The following is a 26,669-nucleotide window of genomic DNA, read 5'->3' on the forward strand; positions in this document are numbered from 1 at the left end:
CTATGTCCCCTCCCCCTGGCCAGGCTGGATGGACCCCATCCATGCATGAATTCTTGCACCAGGCCTCTAATACACACACACAGACACACACACACACACACTCTGAGTGGCCGATTATTATGTGTTCAGAGATCATAATAATCTGGCCATTCAGTGTATAAGATGAGAACACTCTTGTATTACGTTAAAATCAGGATTGCTTAATTCCTGAACATACTATCCACAGTTTTAACCTCAAAAGTTACAGAAAAAAACCCAACAAATTATGCCTCAAATATTTGAAAATGTGCCTTTAATTCTCAGCAAGCCAGTATATGATTGCCTATGATTCCCTTCTCAGAAATATATATCTGCATAGAAAAAACTGTGCTTTGATGGAAAACTGTGCATTATCTAGCACAGATGGTGGGTCAGTTCTGATAAAAAACATTCGAGCTCGCTCGCCTGGCCAGTGTGGCTCAGTGGGTTGGGCAGAGCCCTATGCACCACATGACTGCCAGCTGATTCCCAATCAGAGCACGTGCCCGTGTTGTGGGCTGGATTATAAAAAAACAAACAAAAATCGTTCATTTAAGCTTTGTGAGGGAATACTGTCTCTGCTGTAACCACTCAACTTCATCTCTGTAGCAAGAAAGGAGCCATAGGCAATATGTAAACAAATGAGCAAGGCTATATTCTAATAAAATCATTTACCAAATAAAAGGAAAAGGGTGGGGATATTTGGCTGGTAGCCATAGTTTGCCTACCCCTGGTCTAGAGTACATCTTTCTAGGTACCTGATTCTCAATCTATGGAAGTTATTTTATAATTCTGTTGGTTATAGATAACTGATAGCAATGCAAAATCATTCTTTTTAAAAAATATATTTTTTATTGATTTTTTACACAGAGAAAGGGAGAGAGAGAGTTAGAAACATCGATGAGATGAGCGAAATAAGCCAATCAATGAAAGAGAAACACCACATGACCTCACTCATTTATGGATAATAAAGAACATTATAAACTGATGAACCAAAAGATAGATATAGAGACAGTAAAGCAACAAGCAGACTGTCAAATTACAGTGGGGAGAGGAGGGAGAATTGGGGGAGATAATAGATCAACCGAAGGACTTGTATACATGCATATAAGTACAACCAATGGACACAAAACTCTGGGGAGGGAGGGTATGTATGGGAAGGAGAGGAGCAAAAAAAAAAAATCAATAAAATATATAAAAAATAAAATAAAATAAAAATTTTGTGTAACAAAAAAGAAAAAAGAAAAAGAAAAAGAAAAAAAAAGAGACATCCATGAGAGAGTAACACTGATCAGCTGCCTCCTGCACACCCCCTAATGGGGATGTGGCCGCAACCAAGGTACATGCCCTTGACCAGAATTGAATCTGGGACCCTTCAGTCCTCAGGCTGACGCTCTAACCACTGAGCTAAACTGGTTTCAGCCCAAAATCATTCTCATCAATAGACATGCAAAAAATTGTCCATTGAAAGTATGAACAACCCTCCCTCACCCTCAAAATCTCTACCCTCAAAATCTTTGAGCTTGCTGCTGGGGTAATGCCAATTGGGACTGAGCAAGATGGGTTGGACATGCTCTGGAGCCCTCTCACAGTCCCTCCCCGGCTGGCTAACCTCTCGCATCTCTCCCTGGCCCTAATGGTGCACTGGTGGGGGTCCCTTGGCCAGGCCTGCACCCTCTCACAATCCTGGACCCCTTGGGGGATATCAGAGAAATGGTTTTGGCTCGATTCTGCAGGGCAGGCCAAGGGACCCCACTGACTCACGAATTTGTCTACCAGGCCTCTAGTTAGTCCTATAAAATCAGTGCAAAAATCTATTATGTGATTAAAAGTAGGTTTGAAATATAGCAAATCACTTAGAATGCTTAACACACTTATATTCAATTTACAGAAATCTATAAATCTGGACTAGAGTAGTAGTGTATCTTTCCAGAAACCTGATTTTTAGTCCATGGAAACTATTTTGTAACTAATAGCAATGCAAAAAAAAATTCTTATCAATAGCGATTAAACAATTAGGTTACTGAAATCATTTTAAATGCATTAAATATTGTCTTAGCAACTTAACATGTAAAAGCAGCAATGGGTTCAGGATACACCATCCTTGGTTGAGGAGTTTGAGAAACTTCCAGAAGCAGGAAGCTGACTCTGATCCCTGAAGCAGTCCAGAACATCTCCAATGTGAGAGATATCCTTACTACTCTACCCGGAGGAAAGGAGCATCTTTATCTCTAAAGACAAAGGGATGCCAAGAGAAATCCTAACAAAAAGGTCTTGCTAAATTTCCCCCCATTTACCTCATCCTTGTTAATCTATCATGTTCCTCCACAACTGTGCCCACTCTTCATCAAACCTGGCATTTCAGCTGCTAATGAAGGCTCATGTCAGGTAAAACTTTCTTTAAATAAGTATGCATACTTTTCTCCTGTTAATCTTTGTCGGTTTGCTTTTCAGACCCAGCTAGGGACCCTGAGAGGGCTGAGGAAAACTTTCCTCCCCTATAGCAGCAAGACTTTCTCATACTCTTATGCGTATCTTAGGCTGGAAAATTATTCTTATTGACCTTATCATTTAGGGTTTCTCTATATATAATGTCAGAAATCACCCCATTTGGTAACACAGTTCAACTTATAAAACTGCCAAGTTCTCATTGGCTAAGGAAAATAGCTCTCTTAGGAGAGAAGCCTTATTGTGGGGAGAGAGAGAGGAAGAAAGAAGTACCTATACCATAATATCTTTTATATAGCAGCTTGTAATCATGCTACCAAGAAGAAATGATCCTGTTCTTGAAATGACCACAGAATTACAAGTTTAGAAGGACTGGAAATTTGTTTATCCACTGCACTTAAATCTTTAGCCGTGAAGAGAAAAAGTGTAGAAGTCTTACAGAGCTGTAGAATTCTTTCTATATCTTGAATATGGGTCCTTTGTTAGATAGATGCTTTAAAAGTATATTGACTCCCAGGAGTGTAGCTTGTCTAATTTTTTGAAACCTATGCCTTTTTTTTTTTTCTTATTTATTGATTGGGGCTGGGGAAGGGAGAGAGATGTCTTAATCCTGTACCTTTTCTTTTTTCTTTTTTAATATATTTTATTGATTTTTCACAGAGAGGAAGGGAGAGAGATAGAGAGCCAGAAACATCGATGAGAGAGAAACATCGACCAGCTGCCTCTTGCACACCCCCCACCGGGGATGTGCCCGCAACCAACGTACATGCCCCTGACCGGAATCTTGTGTTGTTCCTAATATTAGGAGGAACACTACTAGTTTTTCATCATTAAGTAAACTCTCAGCTATAGACCTTCCATGAATGACTGATCAAACTAAGGAAGCTGTTTTCTATGCTTTATTTGTTGAGAGATTTCATTATGATATTTGAATCTATCAAATATCTTTTCTACATCTATGGAAAAATATTTTTATTAATTCTGTTAATGTGGTAAAATGAATTTTGAAATAAAGTTGCTTGTAATGTATGTATCATCAGGTAGCCTAACACTATGCCATAATGCCTACTGTCAATCATCTCATCACACAGGCATTTTATCATTTCACATCATCACAACATATTTCCTGCCCTTTTATCTGCAGGAAATATGTCCCAATGAGTGCCTGAAACAGTGTTTAATAGCAAACCCATTTGAAAAATTTTTTTATGGCTTCTCTTTGGCATATCTGAATTGCTAGTATAAAATTACTCTTCACTACTCTTGTGGTTTGGGGCCATTGTTGAGTAAAATAAGGATTACTTGAATCTGATAACCATAAGGGCTACAACGTAACGTGTGGGTACATATATAGAATAGCTACAATGGACAAAATATACACTATAATCTTATCCAATAAACAAACATGTAAATTGACCATACCTCCTCTATGCCCACCAGCCAATCAGGAGTGATATGCAAATTAACCCAACAAAGATGCCGGTTAATTTGCATACACAGGCACCAGAGTGATCCAGGGTGGGTGGGACGCAGGCGTTCCATTTCACCTCTGGTCTCTCAGGGCCTTTGGGCAGTGTGGGAAGGCAGGGCCAGAGCAGAAAGAGGCGGCTCCAGGGCTGGGCTGGAGTGGAAAGGTGGTGCTGGCAGCCAGGGAAAGGAAGGCCCATTCTAGCACAAATCTTCGTGCATCAGGCTTCTAGTATTTTATAGTTTTGTTTTTTGAAGTCTTACAATTTTTAAATTCAATTTATCCCTCGGTATTTTATGTTTTGATATGATTATAAATGGTATTATTGTGTTAATTTCATTTTTAATCTTTCATTGATAGTGTACAGAAATTGGAGTTTTTAAATTGGCTTTATATACTGACACAGCTAAAAGTACTTATTATTCCCAGTAGTACATAGGCTTTCCCATGTACACAAATGTCATCTGCAAATTCAGCTTAACGAATTCCTTTCCAATTTTTAAAAAAATATATTTTATTGATTTTGTACAGAAAGGGAGAGAGATAGAGAGTTAGAAACATCGATGAGAGAGAGTCATCGATCAGCTGCCTCTCACACCCCCTACTGGAGATATGCCCGCCAAGGTACATGCCCTTGACTGGAATCAAACCCGGGTCCCCTCAGTCCCCAAGCTGACACTCTATCCACTGAGCCAAACCGGTTTCGGCTCCTTTCCAATTTTTATGTCTTCTTTTTCTTGCTTTATTACACCGGCCAGGACATAAAATTCAAATAACAATAGTGGAAATTCTTGTGTTGTTCCTAATATTAGGAGGAACACTACTAGTTTTTCATCATTAAGTAAACTCTCAGCTATAGACCTTCCATGAATGACTGATCAAACTAAGGAAGCTATTTTCTATGCTTTATTTGTTGAGAGATTTCATTACAATATTTGAATCTGTCAAATATCTTTTCTACATCTATGGAAAAATATTGTTTTATTAATTCTGTTAATGTGGTAAAATGAATTACTGATTTTGAAATGTTGAGCCAAAATTTCATTTTTCTGGTATAAAAAATGAGTTGTTGCTCACCTCATAAAATGAGCTACAAGGTGTTCCCTCCTCCTCTGTTTCTGAATACAGTATGTATAAAATTGTTTGTTTTCTCCCCTCTTAAGCATTTGGAAGAATTCACCAGTGAAACCATATGACTCTCAAGTTTTCTTTGTGGGAAAGTGTTTGAAATAGACCTTTCTTCAATTCTATTGGTAATGTGGGTTCTTTCCCCCTCTTTCCAATACTCTTTTGTCTTAGTCTAGCTAGAAGTTATTAATTTTATAGATCTTTTCAATCACATTTTGGCTTTGTTAATTTTTCTATTATGTGCATAATATTACATTGGTTTCTGCTTTTATTTGTGTTACTTTCTCCATTCTACTTATTTTGTGTTTCCTTTTCTAACCTCTTAGAACAAAACCTCAGGTCATGCACTATAGAACTGCTTTGTAAATACAAGCATTTAATGCTATACCTTTTCTTCTGAGCACTGCCTTAGCTGCACCAACAAATTTTGTTATATAACATTTTATTATAATTCAGTTAAAATTACCTTTAAAATTCTATTGTGATTTCCTTTTTAGGACCATACGTTATTTGGACATGGGCTTTTAAATTCCAGAATTTTGTTGTTATTCTAGATATCTTACTGATGTCTCATTTAATTATTTTGGGATTTCAAAACTTTTCAATATATTGACACTAATTTTATAAACCAGCATATGGTTAAATTCTGTTGAATGTAACATATGCCCTTGAGAATAATTTATATTCTTCAGTTGTTGGGAATAGAGTTCTATAAAATATCAATTAGATCAAGGTAGTTGACAGTTCATTTAGTTCTAAGTTTTTGTCTACTTATTCTGGCAACTGCTGATTTATTCAAATCTATAATTATAATTTGGAATTTGTTTATTTCTCTCTTTAATTCTGTCAATTTTGGTTTCATTTATTTTGAAGCTCTGTTACTAGCTATATACACACTTATTAATGTTCTCCTGATGTACTGACTCATCATTTTATCATTATCTAATGTCTGCATATAAGATTGGCTAAAACAGAAAAAGAGGATGGTAAAGAAACAAATGGTATGGGGTAAATTTCCAAACGAAATGTTAATTGAGTTTTTAAAGTTAACTAATTTTCTCAAGGATAAACTATCTGAACTCTGATGAAACTTAAATCTCTTAGGAAAAAAAAAACAAGACCCTTTTCTAGGTTTGAACACATTGAATAAACATATACAATCTACTTAAATACTTAAGAGGTCTCAATGAGAAACTATTGTAATGATAAAAGGATTTTTCAGTTTATTTTAGTTTTAAAAGTATTATACCTATCCTATATAATAAAAGCCTAATATGCAAACTGACCATCACTCTAACACGCAAGATGGCTGCCCCCATGTAGTCAAAGATGGTCGCCCCCATGTAGACACAAGATGGCAACCACAAAATGGCCAGCAGGGGAGGGCAGGTGGGATGGACCAACCCTGCAAGGGAGGGCATTTGGGGGTAACCAGACCTGCAGGGGAGGACAGTTAGGAGCAACCAGGTCGGCAGTGTAGGGCAGTTAGGGGCAATCGGGTAGGCAGAAGAGAGCAGTTAGGGGTGACCAGGCCTGCAAGGGAGGGTAGTTAGGGAGAATCAGGCCTGCAGGGGAGGGAAGTTAGGGGCAATCAGGCTGGCAGGGGAGGACAGTTAGGGGTGACTGGGCCAGCAGGGGAGCAGTTAGGCATCAATCAGGCTGGCAGGGGAGTGGTTAGGGGGTGATCAGGCTGGCAGGCAGCAGCAGTTAGGGGCAATCAGGCAGAGGCAGGTGAGCAGTTAGGAGCCAGCAGTCCTGGATTGTGAGAGGGATATCCAACTGCCCATTTAGGCCTGATCCCAGTCGGACATCCCTTGAGGGGTCCCAGACTGGAGAGGGTGCAAGCTGGGCTGAGGGACACTCTGCTCCCTGAGCATGAATTTTGTGCATCGGGCCTCTAGTTATTAATAGAAATGTTTGCTTCTATGCTCTGTGCTGAATCAATTTAAAAAAATTCAATTGCAGAATGATCTATCAGTACTTCCAGTAATACCGCCAGCCCAGTTCCTTTTAATGGTTCATCAGTTATATGATTGCCATGAAGGTAATATGAGATTCATTTAGCAACATATTATTACATCATCTTAAGATGAAGTAAGGCCCATCAGGCATTATTAAATTAGCCTGAATTTTATAGTATGTCAGCAGCATTTTATGTACATTAATAGCAGAGTTAATGTTCCTTGGGGGGATTTTGTTGAGGAAAATGATTTCTAAGTGGTGTTAGATATAATTTTTTAGTCATTAATTTTATTTTCTTGTATCATCATTGTATGGTTAAAACTGTTAATGTAATTTGTGAAAAGGTAAGACAAAATGGCAACCAATTAGTTTTTTTCTTCTCTGACCCATTATAATATACTGTTTGGAATACAGGTACTTTTTGGATGGGTGCGCTATACCTCTTTTAACTATTGAATTTCCTGAGCTTACTACTTAGGCCTCAAATCAGTTGGTGCCATCCACAATAATTTCTCCTACAAAATGCAGCATAGTCAGAGGTAGGTAGCAAACATAAATAACAAAGCCACCGTTCCTTCCACAGTAAGAAATCCCTGTGCTGGTTTTCAGAGTCCTCATTTTCAGTGAGGGCATTTGTTCTAGCTGCAGTATAATCTTCCTTCCTCTGGGCTGAATTCTGGGCTTCCTCTTTGGGACTCATGCACTGCTTCTGTGAATTCATAAACAAATCTTTCCCTCACTTGAATACATTTACATTTTCTTATATATAGAAATATTATTTTATATTTTATACATTCTAGTAACCTTATCTTTTCCACACAGGCCTACCTAATCTCTCCAATATGTTATAAACAACTGTTAAACAGCAATCTTAAAGTTTCTTCTTTTTTCATTCTCCTTATGTGTTTATACTTAATGTATACAGAGGAATCAGGTTTCTCAAAGCATAACCCCCACCCATATCCATTAGATCACTTGGGACACTTGTTAAAAAATACAAATTCCCAGGCCCCTCCTGGATCAAACAAGTTAAAATGGAAGGATGGTATGGGGACAGACTAGGAATCTAAGGGATTCTTACGATAAAGTATAGCTACATCATATTTAAAAACATCAAGCATGAGTTTATGTTTTCCACTTGATAAATGTATGGCCTTAAGCAAATTACCTAACACCATTTACTTATCTGCAAATGGGTATTGTTAAAATATTAAATCTGTTCATGTTGTGGGGTTAGTGCTCAATAGTAAGTGGTATCAATTGTTATTACAGTTCTATGCACATATATTTAAAATAAATGTGTTTTGTTGTTTTTTAAATCCTCACCTAAGGATATATTAGGCGGGGGGTGGGAGGGAGCATCAGTTGGTTGCCTCTGTAAGTGCCCTGACAGGGGATCAAACCGGAAACCTAGGTGTATAGGCCGACACTACCACCAACTGAGCCACCTGGCCATGGCTAAAATAAATGTTTGTTTGTTTTGTATATGAGAATTAAATCTGGTATAAACACACATTAATCCTTGGCAGAAACTGTTAAGATTCATCTTGGTGAAATTGGTGAATTATATAAATAGAGATTACCACTGTTTTTAACTAAACAGCAATACCTTTGCCAAGAGAGTATTCAAACTGGTTAATACAGGCATTAACTACAATTTATTGGATGCAGCTGTAGTTTTTAAAAGCTTGCAATAGCTTTTTTGTTAAGTTTAGCAGTAATGTGAACATTACACAAGTGGCTCTCAAAGTTTTTGGTCTATTAAAAATAATATTAAGGGCTCAAATAGCTTTTGTTTGTGGGTTATATGAGCTGAAAACTCTGAAAAATATTCATTTACTTTGTAAAATGTACATGGAAGCAAAAATGCTAATTCTATTTTTCAAATGAGGTAAATGCAGAAACAGGATTTAAGGTTAAATGAAATTCCTTATAACCATAGGCTCTAACTTGTAGAGATTGGAATTGAACTTAAGTCTTCTGACTCTGAATAGCACAATTATGGGATGTGTATGAAATAGAGTAATATTGTTAGTATGACTTAAAATTGGCTCACATGCCCATGTATGAAATTAGGGTGGATCTGCATGCAGACAGCAGAAAACAAATTGAACATATTCTGCCTTTCCTTTCTAAACCTTTTGGCTTGATTCTGATGGGAATCTGTAGTGAACTGAGTTCAGGATTCTCAGTCTAAAGACATGGGGGGAGAGCTGAGAAGATGACCATTATTTGATACAAAACATGCTAGGGAATGTGCAAGAACTGAAAAAAAATTTTCATCTAAAGAGACTCTAGAAAGTGTAAAATTTTATTAGATGTAGGACTGAAATGAAAATATTTCCAATGTTAATAAAGTTAACACTGGGTTTTCAAGCTACACAGAGCAACTATATGTTCTTCATGTAATGCATTAGTAGCTTTCTTTTTATGAGGAAATATGCAAAAATCATTTTCAGAAACTATAAGCATTTTGGAAAGAGGTAGGAAGATAATGGCTATACTGCTTCCAGTTAAAATGAATATTAGGTTTAAAAATCTGTGATGCTAGAGAAAGGCTGTTTGATGAATTGGGGAAGGGAAACCATTTTAAGCAGGGGGAGCACAAAAAAATATGTTTATTTGCCAAAAACTCAACACAGTCACAAATTAAAAACACAAATAATGGTAAAATAAATTGAATACATTTTTACATCTTCCATTAGAGCATTTATTTATGTATTAAAAATGATCTCACAGCCTTTGTAATTATTAAACTTACTTGACAGCCTGGTAATCCAGTGTCTCTGCTGTACAGGGAAAATGAGCCTCTCTCTGATGTTTTTCCTGTAAAACAAAGACAATAACTTTATATAAAACCCTCATTTGTTGACAGAATTCAACTTCTAGACCATTCATGATAATAATGTGATCTGGAAGTACAGAAAATTAGAAACAAGAAGATAAAATCTAATAAGTAAAATTTTAAGCACTTACTATCATTCCAGTAAGCTTAACAGTCAAATCCTGACTTTCTACATGTAATAGCATGTATTTTATTAAATGCTTTCTTTCATTGTAAAACATTAAAAAATATTCAAAAGAATGGACATCTATGTAGTCAATAGTATTATACATGTACCCACTAGTGAGAATTACTTTTTCCCTTATTTGCTTCAGATTGAACATTTCTCCCTCTCTCCTTCTGTCTTTCAGAAATTAAAACAGTATAAGACAGCTCAAATCTCACCCCAGGCCCCAAGGTAACCATTATCATAAAGTTGGTGTACATGATTCCCATGTATATTTTAAACTTTTAAATATATATATTCACTCAAGCAATATACATTACTGTTTGTATTTAATACATTTAAACAGATGAGATTACATGGTATCTAGTTTTGAAATTTGCATTTTTGTGCAATATTATATTTTTGAGATATATGTTAGCAGACACCTAGTTCATTCATTTTTACAGTTATAAAATGTCACACTATACAATAAAGTCAGAGTTGGTCTATTCTCCTACTGAAAAATAGATTATTTTCACCTCTTTGTTATCATGAAGAGTGCTGAAATAAATATCCTTGCACAAGTGTTATACATACACATAAGAGTTTCTCCAGAATAGACACAAAGAAATGGAACTGCTGGGTTAAAAGATGTACACTTTCAACTTTCCCTTACTATTCTCTGAAGTAATCATGCCAATTTATATTCTTCCCAGAAATGTTAAGAATTCCTGTTAGGACTATATCTGTCTTTCAAAAGTCAAATGGCCAAGTGTCAGGAATGGTATGGGCCAGCTCTAGAGGGAGATCAGATGTCTCACAATACTGATGATTAACAGCAGTATTCTGACTCATTTGCTTTTTAAAACAATGGAATTTAAGTATGTTCAGGAAAGTGAGTCATATGTAGAATTTTATATCGATATAATTAACTAAACAGTCCTTGACAAACAGACATGTTGCTTAATAAGATTTCTGCAGGGATCACAGTTTAGTGTTAATATCAAAGAAGACACAAACAATGACATGGCAGACTAATTCTTGTTCTCCATCCCAAGGTAACAGTAACAACATAATTAAATCTGACAAGTTACCCAAAATATTGAGGTTACATGAACTTTACCATAATTGTATACTGTACTAGTTATTAGCCTATGATTGTACAAAAATGCAGTTTATTTATTTAAAAAATTCCACACATACATGGATTTTCAAAATTGTCTACTGATATAGTACATAATAATAAAAAAAAAAGACTTGGAGACATATGGACTGTCATAAAATAAAAATGTAAGACATGCCACAGTGGCCAATTCATGTAGAAGGCTTACAACCCTAAATTTGACACCTACTGCACTTTAGGTATATCAAACAATTATTGTATCAACAAGGTAGTTATTAGAAAATACATGAATAAATGTACAATTCTGAGCCCATTGGGATTATTACAGCATACGTCTTAAGAAGCACTATTACGGATGAAGCACATTTCAGGTAATGATAATACAAAAATGCAGATTTATGACAACAGGTTAATTAATGTGATCTATTGGCCTCACATTCTCACCATAAATAAGTTCTACATAAAGAATTTTACTTTGAAAAATATACATATGAAATAAAAAAATATGATAACTGTTTAAGGATATATCCTTTATATCCAAGAATTCTTTTAAGAGTCAAGGTGATATCTTGGGATTTTGGACACTACTCTTTTACTCTTGGAATCTAACCTCACAAAATTATTAAAAAGATTGTTTGCAATTTTGACACATTTTCCTCCCCATGTCTTATCAAAATGGATCAGGAACCCTGCTGGACCAAGAAGATGGCAGAAACTGAAGGGAAAATGCCAACTCAGAAAGACTGACAGAAAGACTACTGGGGAAAAATAAAGAATAACTATATTTACGGTTTGGGGGTATTACCTTATCAATTAAATAAATTAAGTAAGTTTATGAGGTATTAAAAATAAGCAAATCATTAAGAAAATGCTGCCTTGGGATACCTCATAAAAACCAATTGTACATTACCTAGGTCATAATTTAAGATTTTAAATGACTAGAAAGTTTTATAATTTTTGCCTCTTTGCTTTTATGACCTACTATGAGAAGAACTGAGTTGATGCCAAATCTTGATCAGAAATATTATCCCCCAACTATTCTTATTGTTTCTTTGAGAAAATAAGGTTCACTTTATAAGATTATCTCCATACAAATTTGGCAGCTATCATTAACAGTTTCTTCCCTTCAGTTAAAAATAATCATGTCTCATATCTTTGGCAGAACAGAACTGGAAGACTACATCAACATTTAAACAAACCCAGTACTATAAAGAAAAACAACAACAAAAAACGGCTCTATCAATGGTTTGTCAGTCACCACAGTGTACTAACAACTAATTTTTGGTTGAAAAACACACTAAGCCCTTTCTACTTGGCAAATTCCTTTTCCTGAAACATTATTCAAACAACTACTAAAGACTTACAGTTAATTAACAACTTAAGGACTGTTATATTTTCACTCACATATAGTAGTAAAACAGTATTTTCTATAGACCTCAATCTATTGGCTGGAGAAACCTGCCCTATAATACTCTCGTGACAGTATGTGCTCTTTTGCTACTGATTCAAAATAATGTTTTTATGAAAAAATGGCCAGACAGCCAAAACCTGTTTGGCTCAATGAATAGAGCGTCAGCTTGGGGACTGAAGGGTCCTGGGTTCGATTCCGGTCAAGGGCATGTACCTTGGTTGCAGGCATATCCCCAGTAGGGGGTGTGCAAGAGGCAGCTGATTGATGACTCTCTCTCATCGATGTTTCTAACTCTCTCTCTCCCTGCCTCTCTGTACAAAATCAATAAAATATTAAAAAAAAAAAATGGCCAGACAGAGATATTCTGGAAGATTTAGCTAGCTCAGTATTTATTTCTGCAGCAGTACAGTGACTACCGGAAAATTTCCTGCAAACTAAAATATATTACTTTCAATGAATTACATACTATTTAAAAAAGTATTATTGACTCCATGAGTAACAGCACAATTAGACCAGTTTCCCTATTTATCTTATAGCTAATATTACTTCAATGTTCATCTTTGTAAGGCATATTGATTTGCATTCATTAACTGAAATTCACAATCTATTATATAAAAAAATCTATGTGCTACATTTTAAGTGGATAGCATTAGACTGTGTTTTTTTTTTGTTTTTTTTGTTTTGTTTGTTTGTTTGTTTTTAATACAATGAAGACCTAACCTAAAAAAAGAATTCCTGGGTGTTTCAAAAAAGTTATCTAGGTCAACTTTACTATATTTCAAAATGATATATTTCAATAAACAAATCATGAAAGCTTTACCATATTTAGTTTTCAGAGAAACAATATGAAATCCTTATACAGGCAAATCTAAATATTTGTATACAAATCTAAATTTCATCACAGTTCTATGAACAGTCTTTAGCCTCCTTTGCCTTGGGTATCTTTGAAACTCATTTTTTATCCTAAGTTCAGAGAAGCTTTTCCTCTCTCTCTCTCTCTCTCTCTCTCTCTCTCTCTCTCTCTCTCTCTCTCTCTCTGTGTGTGTGTGTGTGTGTGTGTGTGTGTGTATATGTGAATACTACCAAAGGTTTACTACAATTTGAATCATACTAACCACTTGGAGAAACATAAAATACCATCCTACAAAGTGGGCAAACCTGTAATGCCATTGGGTATATCAGAGCAGAGACCTAGTAATTCTGATTACTGGATTCATCTCTTGGCTCTTGACTCTCTCTTACTGCGTGAACTGGGCAGTTAAAAGTCCCTTAGCATTAGTGGTCTCACTCACTCTTAGAAAAATCAACTCAGTAACATGCACCCCACACACGCCTGCAGTTTAATTAATGCTTATAATGTACTTGGAAATTCTTGTAAGAAAGAACCTAGGCCAATACTAACCTTTAGAATTACAGACTACATTTTGGGAGCAATCTGCTCAAACTTACAGGAAAAAACAACAACAACAACAAAAAACTCTAAAAAGGATTTCAAACCAACAGACTATTTTTTAAAGGAAAGAAGAGAGAAAGCGTTTTTTTTTGTGTGTTTTGTTTTGTTTTGTTTTTTAACATAAATGCCTGCCTATTTTCTTTGCAACAATTTGTTTAAGTATTATTGGCTAACACTTGTGCCAAGCACACTGCTGGCTACATTGAAGATATTTAAATATCCAGTGCCAACAAGCACAGCTGCTGGACTCTCTATGCCCTTCTCTTGTTCACTCCATGCCAAATTACTCACACAGCTATGAAAGATGAGGCTGAAGCATAGGAAAATGCCAAGTGTGAGTGAGATTAGTAATAAACCAGAGGATCACTATAGAGGTCAGTGATTAGCAAGTTCCCAGTTGTAATCACTTTTCTAACCCAGCCTTTATCTCATCACTTATTCCATCTTAACTCTCACAAACTTCCTGTGACCTACAGGTATCAAAACTGTAAGCAGCTATGTAATTTCCAATAATTTCTGCAAAGTTGCTAAAGCACCAATAAAATATGTTATTATCCTTGACAAGAGCACAGAGTCAGACCTGGGCAATCTGAACAGACTTTAGAAATGACTTCTTGAGACTAAAACCTAAGACAAAGTAGTCCAGGAAGCAAACATGAACCTATCCAGTTACTTTTCACCATGCTCTCCACCCTTCCTCGTAAAATCAGACTCACATTAAATATAAACAGAGGAAGATGAGAAGGTTTATACAAAACAGTTTGCCTTTCAGCCATCAGAATGGCCAGAGAGAACAATTAAAATGCAAATTTCAGTATGACAAGTTGAGGTGGGTGGGATGTTAGAAATTAATGAACAGAGTAAGATACATTTTTATCAAATTTAGTGATTTATCAAAACTTTCTGGACCACTTTATGGTCCAATTGTGCCACATATAGAATATATAACAAGGTCTTCATTATAGGTAGCTCAAAATCTAAACTCTACTTCTCTGAGACAGTTTATTTTATAACTGCATTTTCTAAACTGTCCCTGAAATCACACATACATCTATATTGCATTGTTGCGTTTCCTTAGGTTCAGAATTTAAGTGTGTTTTCTCACTTAATGTCTCTATATTTCTCCAACCAAATTGTTTAGAACTCAGAAACAAAGACATGTCATTTTTATAGCAATCCAACAGATTATAGAACTAGGAATCATCTCTTCATCTTGGCTGTATTTCAGGAGAACATGCTAAATGCATATTCTCTAAAAATAATAAAGTAATCTTTACATCACAATGTTTTTTATTCCATTCTTAAATAAAAATAATTTGAAATAATTCAACTGATGCTTTACAACTTTCTAGGGATTAAATAAATTGAGCCAATCCGTCAATACTTTAATCTTGACTACTCCCTTACTTATCCCCTGCAAAATCAGATAAAAATCAGATCATCAAATAATTTGGCTGGGAGAAGACAGGAAAACATATTACCAAATTATCTTTGTAATCACACACTTAAATAATCTATTCCTTCTGATGTATTGTTTCAACCAAATTCTTGTATGACTGCTTCTCTGAAAAATTTCTTGCTTTATAAAATAATAAATAGAACATAAAATTTATTTTTATTAATTCCCATCATTTTCCCACATCTTTCTATAGTTTGGCTGTTTAATTTAAACCACAACCTTACCAGGCAAGGTCAGTATCTGAGTCTGTTTTTTATATGGCACCCGGGGCCCAGAAGGCAGATGCCACTTGTTCAGAGAACACTGATCTGGAATTCTAGACTTGTTTTGTTTGTGTGCCAGGAACAGATTCTACTCCAACGCTCTATCTATGGCACACAGCCATGTGGAAGCAGAGAGACAGTTTAACAGAACTGTGCTCTAAAATAGAGGATAATAAATGATTGTTAATTAGCTAGTTTCCCTTGACAATAAGAACTGGAACAGAAAGAAAGGAACTAGTCAATGGAACTGCTACCATTCACCGACTATCTGGTCAGAAACAGTGATTGGAATCAAACAAGCAGGGAGAGTCGGGAGGACCTACTCCTGTCTGTGTGAACTAGCTGTGTGACATAAACAAGTCACTCAACTTCCCCAGGCCTCAGTTTCTTACTTGGAGAATGGGTTATGGTGAAACAAGATTGAATTAGATGATATCTGTTTTAATATCCCATGAAATTGATACCTCATTTATTTTGCTATTCATCAAGCATCCCCTCCTAACAGAATGCAAATTTGGGCATTGCCAGTAGTAAAAGAAAAAGACAGCTGCTAAAAATGTAGGGACTTTTGGAATGACAATGTGCACTTAAAAAAAAAAGAAGTATATAAGCAGCTCATCATACATTTCTCTAATACACTATGAAATATTTAACTATGAATATGGAATGGTGAATACAACAAATTGAAGTTAATGGACACAGAATTACCAGGACTTCGTTCTACCCACATTAAGAAAAACTCTTAAATGTTAATAAAATTTCTTACTGGAATGCAACACCCTCCACCTATATAATGTAGAAAGATATGGCTCTTTGTATACCATAGAAAAATATACAAATGTAGAGCAATTGAAAAGAAACTATTCTATTTTATTGAAAGATGAAGAAAGACCAAAAGAGAGTCTTAAATCCCCTTTGTGGTCTATTAAGATTTAAATAAGATTCTGAACAAAAACAGATTTAGAGACAGAGAAACATCGATCAGAATGTCAAATCTCAGGGAAGGTAGGGGAAGGTGAGGATAAGGGGAAAGAGATCAACCAAAGGACTTGTATGCATGCATATAAGCCTAACCAATGGACACAGACAACAGAGGGGTAAGGGCATGAAGGGGGGTGGGGGTTTGTAGAGTAACGGGGGAATAAGGACAGATATGTAATACATTAATAAAGAAATTTTTTATAAAAGAAAAAAAATTCTTGCTACATAATAGGTACTCTGAGGGTAAAATACAAGACATTTAGTCTTCACTGCGTGGCTTCCAGTATTGGAATTTACTGCCATCTTGTCTACCTTTGCAGTTTGAAAACAGGTAAAGGCTTGCCTCAAGTTTTCCCTGGGTTATAATCCAAAGTTAATTTGTGAGTCAAGCATAACTCAAAATGACTTTTTAAAATACCAATTCATTATATAAAACTACATAAGTCAATCTAAGTCACAGTATGTCTGTTTAAAATATCTGCTTAAGGAAAAAGCAAAGGAAAAAAGTAAAGAAGGAAAATATATATAGCAACAAAATCAGAGAGGAAGCATGGGGTAGTAGTTTGATCAGAGGTCCTGGATGTAGACTGAATAGGTTTAAATCCCCACCCTGCTTTAACTAACATTACCTATCTTCTCTGTCCCTTAATAGTTGCCTCAACTGTTACATGAGGTAACAGTTTCATTTCACTGGGTTTTACATAATATAAAATGTACTGACATATAAAGTACTTAGAACAGTGAAAAACACAAGATAAGGGCTAATTATATTAGTTACTAGAGGCCCGGTGCACAAAATTCGTGCACAGGGTGTGTGCGGTGGGGGGGCGGGGGGGGTGTCCCTCAGCCCAGCATGCACCCTCTCCAATCTGGGACACCTCGAGGGATGTTAAAATGCCCGTTTAGACCTGATCTTGGGTCTGAATGGGCAGTTGGACATCTCTCTCACAATCCAGGACTGCTGGCTCCCAACTGCTCACCTGCCTGCCTTCCTAATGGCCCCTAACCGCTTCTGCCTACCAGCCTGATCACCCCCAAACCACTCCCATGTCAGCCTGATTGATGTCTAACTGCTCTCCTGCCAGCCTGTTTGCCTCCAACTTCCCTCCTGTGCCAGCCTGGCCACCCCTAACTGCCCTCCCCTACAGGGCTGATCACCTCTAACTGCCCTCCCTTGTAGACCTGGTCCCTCTCTACTGCCCTCCCTTGCAGGCCTGGTGCCTCCCAACTGCCCTCCCCTGCTGGCCATCTTGTGTCCACATGGGAGCAGGAGGGGGAGGGGGAAGGGGTTAGGGATAGGGAACAGAAACCCAGGTATGTGCCCTGACTAGAAATCAAACAGTATATAGGACATGACCAACTAAACCACTCGGGCCAGGCCATTTTGGAGTATCTTAAATTAAATACAATACATCCAAGGTAGACTTTACAATAATAGAAATTGAGTTTGATAAACTATTAGAAAATTTAAAAACTTTGCTAAATTACTTTTGTTTTTATGACATTATAACATCTCTTATTTCTAACCTCAGATGTTTTATTTCTAAAATACTTTGAATTCCACTAGGTTTGCTGACATATTTGAATCTAGAACAAACTGCTCTGAGAATATGATCTCCTGAACTAACTACACACAATATTTTTAAAAGGTTAAAAAGCTGGCAATTTTCTAGTTCTTTTCATCATTTCTGTTGTGGAATACAATGTCCAATTTGTAGTTTCTCCTCTTTTTCCCCCCTGCATATTAACTAAGTATTTTTGTGTGTGCAGGTCTTTAATTCCTGGCCCTATTGTATGTGATTTGATACTACTACTACTACTACTACTACTACTACCACCACAACACACTCACACACACACACACGCACACACACACGCGCGCACACACACACACACACACACACACACGGATATATGCTGTAGATACTATGGCATCAAAATATTTGTAAAAAATGCTGTTATTACTTTCTCTTAAAGGTTATTGCTTCCTAAGAGTATCTGTTTCTGACTATGTTAGCTATTTATATTTATTTTATTGGTTTTTGTCTACTTCAGACTGTTTTCAGTAATAAAAACCACTGATTTCATTATAATATTTTGAAAACATATTAAATAACAATAAAAATCACACTTAAAATTTTAATTTTGAAATAATTATTCTTTCTCCGAGAGATTCCTACATCCTGGCAACATAAACTTAGATTCAAGACTCTAATCCTGTATGTGTCTGATGTAAGAAAACTGGTCGTGTGCTACTTAATCACATTGCTTTAATGTCCATTTGAACATTGTTGTTGTTTTCAATCTTGTTCATAAAATTGTATTTTGTTTCTTAAACATTCTAAATTCAATCCCACTGAAGGCTGGCCTCTGCACGAAGTGTTCTTCTGCCAGAACATGCAGGTCTCTGCTCAAATGTCACGTCCTCAGAAGAGCCTTCTCTGACTATTCCTTCTCTATTATATTTTATGAAGTCATAAACATTTGCCCGTCTCCTTTGCAGACGTGATATAGTTTAGCTGATAACCTTTGGTAAAACCATCATAACTCACTTTTTTCCCTTTTTGTAATATATAGAAACTCTGCTTTAATCTGTATTGCTACTTTATTTATATTTTTTACTATTATTTTTATCCTACTATACCATGTTTGCTCTAATTGAAACCAAAATTCCTTTGCATTTTCTGTTCTTGTAATGTGTTTCCATTCACAACTTTATGAAATATGCATAAGGATTTACCTGCATGTTTACAGTTTTTAAAATTTTATATTTTCTTTCCTTTAGACCATACAAAAATCTTCTTTTGTGTTTTAGTAAGAATTTCTTATTTTGGGAAAAGTGCTCTCCCCCAATATAAAATGCTTCAAAATATTCTAAATGAAAGTTTATAGCAGAAAAGTAGCATAAAAGGAAAAAGCACACACACACACACACACACACACACACACAAAAACAAAAACAAAAACAAAACACCACAAAACAACAAAAAAATCCACCCACTATTCAGGGATCAGAAGCAATGGTTTAATAGGATATAGAGTTCCCAAAAGGTATTTTAAGATCAAGGAGGAAGTGCAAAGATATCTCCTAAAGAGTTAAATAACTATCATGTTGATGCTCAACAAATACCATGCTCATTGGAATTCAACTTTTTAGCAATAATAAGAAGCTTTATAGCAGAGTATACAGATATAGTCTTAGTACTGAGGACAGAAGTGATCCAGAAATGATTGCATTTATTCCACACTTACTTCCTCAACTTTTTTGGATTATATTCAGTCTATATCTATTTTAGGAACTACTTTGGATGGCCCTTATGTTTTATGCAAGGAACCTCTATTTTCCCAGATGAATAAAATATCCATTCTCTGGCTCCAAGTTTCCATGACAATAAAAACAAAACATTCATCAGCACCAACTTGGTATTTGATGGCAAATGCAGCTGCAGTTTATAACAGTTCAATCTTTATCCCAACTCTTTTCTGCAGAATAGAGGCACTGTATTTCCCCAAAGCAACTGAATTGTTTTTACAGTGATTCTCCCCCTTCCACAGACCTAAACACTAACAACTAAGTGCATTAAACAATCTTCAAATCATTCACTCTTCCCCACATCATGCCAAATACAATGAAAAGTCCCTGAATTTTGCAACATTTGATCTATGAACTCTGAAAGATTAGTTGGTTTAAGTATTACATAACAGCCGTGGAAGAACATCAAGTGTTTAAGTCTTCATGATAACCACAGAGAAGATAAAATTTTGGAGCACCATTCACTGTAAACAAAAACTTGTTAAATTCAATCAGATAATGGTAAGACAGTGCCCCCTTGTGTCTTGGTATTTCTGCCTTGACTAAATCCAATATTCATTTCCTTAGAATTTTATGATATAGATTTGAATAATTTTTATATCATAGAGACAAACAGGTAACTAGCAGTTTTGCTAAGACAACTCTTAATGTATCAAAATATAAAAATACTTGCTATTCCAATTTCAATGATTTTTACATGCATTATCTGCAATATGAGGAAAATGTGATGAATTTGGACAGATTCGGTAGTTGTTTTTTATTTTAAATTTCATATTTAATTTACATTAGTAAGAGAGGTTGACAAAGTTTTAAAAGGGAAAAGAAAAAACTCAGCACTATCAGTTAATTTTCCTCTGGTAGTAGCTCTCCTCTGAAACCACTTTACACTAATACTGGTTTCCCTCATTATCACCTGTGACAACTAGTGAGGTCCAAGCTTTACTCAGATGGAACACAGTTTTCACTAAATGGAGACAATTAATGTGAAATTTTAAAAGTGACAATATGAGCACTTTTCTAAGTTACATATACTTTTATAATTGAAACATACAAGAAAATATCCATGTTTTAACCCCATTCAAAATGTAATATTCAAAACTACAGGCCTGGGCATGAAGTTTGTAAAAAAGCTGAATCTCAGGTCCTACCAAAATGATTTCGGTAGGACCTGGGATTAGTGCTTGCATTTTGGTGAAGATTCTTATGGGCATTAACACTTGAGACACTCCTTGCTCTCCTATTTCCAACTATCAAGAGGTGAGAGAGGTGGGGAAGGGGAGGGGACCTGATTGACTATTTGGACACAGGTATTTAGACACCAGGTGGATTCAAAGAAAGTAAGAGAATCAGAAACAGCTTTGGGAAGTATACAACCCAAGCTAGGTCAGCCTGCTTACCTACTGCAATTGCAACTATTTTCTAATCTCTGAAATCACTATTTTAAAACGAAGCAACAACTAAAACTCTGCCAATTAAGAGTTTAATTTGGGTGATCAAAAAAGAAACTTTCAAAATACAAACAATTATGTAAAAATTTTAAGTATCACTTATTATCAATGATGCCTACTACATATTTGTACACATCACAACCCATATTTACTATACATTATCTCCAATATTTGATACTCATCCTGCCCTGATAAGCAAGTGTTATTTCTCCCATTTTATAAATGAGGTGACTGAGACTCACTGAGATCAACTAAATCACCCAAAGTCTCACACATAGTGAAGGTTGAGTAGACCTAAGATATTAGTCTGATGTCAAATTCTAGATTATTTGCACTGTACCACATTACTCCTTAATGTGAATGAAGTCTAATTAGACTGCTTGTCTCTTAAGAGAAGCTAAGTCAGTATACTGACATCTGGTAAACACTGAAGAAAACTGAGATATCTCTGGACAGATATAAGAAGAACCTTATATCTGAAGATTAAAGTAGCATATCACTGGTCATATGGAAACCTGGAGTAGGGACTCTAGAAGGAGAGAGGGGGGGTTGCAGGCATGAAGGTGGGAAGATTCCAAAAATAAATTATACTGATAAAACAGGTAAACACTTATGCCTGACCTTATAATATAAGGCATTAAAGATCTCTTCCTCTAGGCACTCCTTTAGCTCTTTGTCTTTGTACCACAATTATCCTCTTTCTGGATGCAAGTTCAGCTACATGACATGTCACTTTCTTGTGGACCAGTTTGAATATCTACTCCTACTACCTCTAACACTGTATTTATGGGAAAAGATGTACACGTTCCAAGCGACTGGCAAATTATTTTTATTTTTATTATATATATATATTTGTAATATATTTTATTGATTTTTTTACAGAGAGGAAGAGAGAGGGACAGAGAGCTAGAAACATCGATGAGAAAGAATCACTGACCAGCTGCCTCTTGCACACCCCCTTCTGGGGATGTGCCCGCAACCAAGGTACATGCCCTTGACCAGAATCGAACCTGGGACCTTGCAGTCCGCAAACTGACGCTCTATCCACTGAGCCAAACCGGTCTCAGCCAAATTAGTTTTTAGAAAACACAACATGTTTGTATGTTAATAAAGAATTATCTTCCCAGCCAATAAGAAAATATCTAGTTACACAACTGAGGAAGCAGATGATCAAAATGGAAGAAGTGGTGGATTTACAACCAAACAGATTTGGGTTTCAATACTTGCTTCACCATTTAGTGTGCGATGTTTGATCAACTTAATCAATCTCTGATGTTTAGTTTCCATATTTTTAAATGCTAAGGAGTTAAGAGTGGTAAAAATAATATTTTCTTTTAGCTCATTCTATATTTTAAATTTTTTCTACAGTAAATATGTATTATATTCGATCTAGGAAAAAGATATTGTCATATGTAACATAACTCAATTCTTATAAATAAACTTTTATTTTTAAAAGAATTCATGTATGTAATACATGAATATTATAACATGTGTATTAACTTAATCATCACTACAAAACAGTCACCATGAACACAAATAGAATAGCAAAGCATAAAAACACAAGAGCTCTCAGTAATTTACGCAGTAGTCCTACTTATTTACAGATTTATATTAAAGAGCAATGTTTCATCAAATTATAATCATCCTTAGTATCCAACGGGGACTGGTTCCACCCTTACCCTCAGTGGATAGCAAAACCTGAGAATGCTCAAGTCCCTTATTAAAATGGCACAATATTTGCATATAACTTGTGCACATTCCCTCTATATTTTAAAATCATCTACTTATAACTCCTACTACAATGTAAATGTTATCTAGGTGTTACATCATATTATTTAGAAAGTCTGCACATGTTCATACAAATGCAACCATTCTAGGCCTTACTACATAGTACATGTCAGCAACGTGTAACATCCCCCCCGCCCCCCCCCGCATATTTTCATTTTGTTGGTTGAATCTGCAGATGTGGAACCTGTGGATACAAAATGACAACTGTATTTTCAAATAAGTTCAGGAATATAATTTATTCTGGCTCAGAATTTGAGCCTATTTGTATTAAGTATCATCTGTTTCTCTTTCTGTCACTTCCATTTTTAGAGAAAACAAATTCTAAAAGATAAGTTTAGGATGTGCCTCACATCCATTACTTTCTTTCTACCCTCAACCACCACCATCTCAGTTCAGGTTCCTATGGATGAACAACTAAGCAATTATCTCTCAATTGATATCCTCACCTCTGTTTCTCTTTGTTCCCATCTATCATCCTATATAATAAAAAGCTAATATGCTAATTAGACCAAACAGCAGAATGACCATGCAGACAACCTCTGGACAAAGCCAGGGGTGCAAGGGCCAGCCGAGGTTGAGAGGGCTGGCAGAAGCTGTGAGGGGCTGCAAAAGCTGGCTGGGGCTGCAAGGGCCAGCAGGGTTTGTGAGTGCCAAGCCCCTTGCACGAATTTCGTGCATCGGGCCTCTAGTCCTATATAATAAAAGGTTAGTATTATATGCTAAGTGTATGATCCTTTGACCGTTTGCTATGATGCACACTGACCACCAAGGGACAGATGCTCCGAATGGTAGGTTAGCTTGCTGCTGGGGTCCGACCAATCGGGATTGGGCGAGACAGGCTGGACACGCCCTGGAGCCTTCCCGCAGCCCCTCCCAGTCCTGATTGTGCACGAGTGGGGTCCCTCAGCCTGGCCTGTGCCCCTTCACAATCCAGGACTCCTTGGGGGGGATGTTGGAGAGCGGGTTTTGGCCTGATCCCCACAGGCCAGGACTAGAGACCCTATCGGTGCGTAGATCCATGTATTAAGCCTATAGTTCATTGATAAACTTATATTCAAGAGCACTTTCTTCACTACATTCCAAAATTCAAAACTAATAAAAATTTCCCAATGCATGGAATACAAAATCCATTTCTTTTTTTTAAATTATGACATTCCAAGATCTCCACATTCAGGTTCCAATCTAATCTTTTTTTGTTGTTTTGTTCTAATTTGAAAAAGTTCAAAGATTTAACCACATTAGTAAGAGAGGTTGTCTTTTCCCTATATCAGGAGGTAATGCAACAACTTCTGGGCCCACATTTAAGAAAGCTAAAAGCAATCTAAAAGTTGTTCACAGAAAATGACTGAGACAGTAAAAACATTTAAAATCATGGGTTTTGAGTGGAGAAATATTTCTGGAGAAGAAATATTTCTGCTTTAAATATCTGGAGATGCCATAGTTTGGTGTGATCCCCAGAGCATAGCTAGGGCCAAAATAGGAAAATTCTAGGGAGACAGATTTTGTTTTTAAGCATATTATAAAGCAACTTTCTAACAGAGATACCCAAAGATTAAATAACTGCCTTGGGGGAAAGTAAGTACTACATTATTGAAGATATTCAAAGTGTTACACTATATTATTTAGAAAGACAATGCCTTCATGCAGATGTAAAGGCAGGCAAAACAGTAAAAAGGAGAGTATTGGACTTGGAATCAGAAGTCACATATACTGGTTAAAAGCGCAGGTTGTGCCGAAACCGGTTTGGCTCAGTGGATAGAGCATCGGCCTGCGGACTGAAGGGTCCCGGGTTCGATTCTGGTCAAGGGCATGTACCTTGGTTGCGGGCACATTCCCAGTAGGGGGTGTGCAAGAGGCAGCTGATCGATGATTCTCTTTCATCGATGTTTCTAACTCTCTATCCCTCTCTCTTCCTCTCTGTAAAAAATAATAAAATATATTTAAAAAAAAAAAAAAAAAAAGCGCAGGTTGTGGAATTACAAAGACCTGGGTTTGCCATGTAAATTGTCAATTCTGAGTAAGTTAATTACCCAGTTCCCTCATATATAAAACAAAAACAATTGTTCTATCATAGAGAATAGTTGTGTGAATAGAATGCATTAATATACACAAAAGACTTAGTGGCTGTCACAAATAAAAACTTAGTAAATGTTTTGTACTATAATTACATGGTACTTTATAATCAACAAACTCTAAGATATGGAAGGTTTATTAGGTATTAGCTCCATAAATGTAGGGATTTTTATCAATATTGTCCCCTTTGTTTCTCCACTCCTTAAAACAATGTTTGGTGTTTTAAGCACTTGATTTACAAACATTTATTAAATAAAGGAGATTATAGTACTAGTGTTTGTTGAATTATGAACCATGTGAATGCTGATAATTTATTATCCAGCCATGTGATATTAGTGAAAGAATATCTTTATGTTAATAACCATAATCCTTGGCATTGTATATTCAACATATATCTACTTAAGACTTTATTCATATGTCAGACACTAGGTGTTCCTCAATACCTGGGTTTGGAGAGAAAATAATGATTTTATGTTTATCAGATATATCAACAACAAAATGTGTATAGGAGAGTCATCCAAGAAAATCATACTTTTTGACGAAGCATTTTTTAATTATTAGAAATTTGTTTTAAGGAAATAACCAAGTTAGGACAAAACTTTGCACATAAAAGAAGCTGAATACAGAATTGTATTAAATTGCCAATAAAAAGTGAAGAGTGGGAAAAATTATATGATATACTACATGATAGATTATCCTAGAGCCCTTCAAAATCATTTTTATGTAAGTGCTTATTACATAATATTAAGTGAAATAGCCAAATACAAGATTGAAAGAGAAAAATTTTTATCTATAAAAAAAGTGTGCAAAAGGAAAATTATTATCTAATTAGATGGTAGCTAGACAACTGCAAAACATGGGGGTATCATAAAAATCGAAGGAAATACACACGATCCAAAAGTATTAAAAATTTTGCTTAACATTGTACCTTAGTACATTATTTTTCTTATTTAAGCTACATTTGTCATTCACCATCTGTGATTTTCAGATGGTGAACTATAAGTGTGATTTAAACTGTAAAGGTAATCTTAAACCCAATCAAATTGCCCCATTTATTAAAGCAGGCCTGTTTCCACTTCAAAAGACTAGTAACTGAATGTACATTTATATGTTTTAATAGAGGCCCGGTGCACAAAATTTGTGTATTAAAGGGGAGAAGTCCCCTCAGCCCAGCCTGTGCCCTCTTGCAATCTGGGAGCCCATGGTGGATGTCCAACTGAAGGCTTAGGCCTGCCTCCCACGGGGAGCAGCCCTAAGCCACAGTCGGACATCCTTCGTGCGGCCGCACTCACCACCGTGAGCCCAGCTCAGAGTTTCCGGCTGAGCAATGCTCCCCCTGTGGG

At 36.0% G+C, this 26,669-nt stretch overlaps 2 protein-coding genes across 6 annotated transcripts in view; both read right to left on the reverse strand.

The window, feature by feature from the left end:
* CGNL1 (cingulin like 1) overlaps positions 1-26,669 on the reverse strand; it is a 526,252-nt gene that overhangs the window by 317,718 nt on the left and 181,865 nt on the right. The window lies entirely within an intron of this gene.
* TCF12 (transcription factor 12) overlaps positions 1-26,669 on the reverse strand; it is a 310,815-nt gene that overhangs the window by 102,321 nt on the left and 181,825 nt on the right. For all 5 annotated transcript variants that reach the window (XM_084877301.1, XM_084877299.1, XM_084877300.1 and 2 more), the window contains one exon: positions 9,786-9,850. In XM_084877301.1, the coding sequence (XP_084733427.1) occupies positions 9,786-9,850 (65 nt within the window). The remainder of the gene's footprint in view (positions 1-9,785; positions 9,851-26,669) is intronic.

Source organism: Pipistrellus hanaki (assembly GCF_964339955.1).
Source record: "Pipistrellus hanaki genome assembly, chromosome: 1".
Taxonomy (NCBI): Eukaryota; Metazoa; Chordata; class Mammalia; order Chiroptera; family Vespertilionidae; genus Pipistrellus; species Pipistrellus hanaki.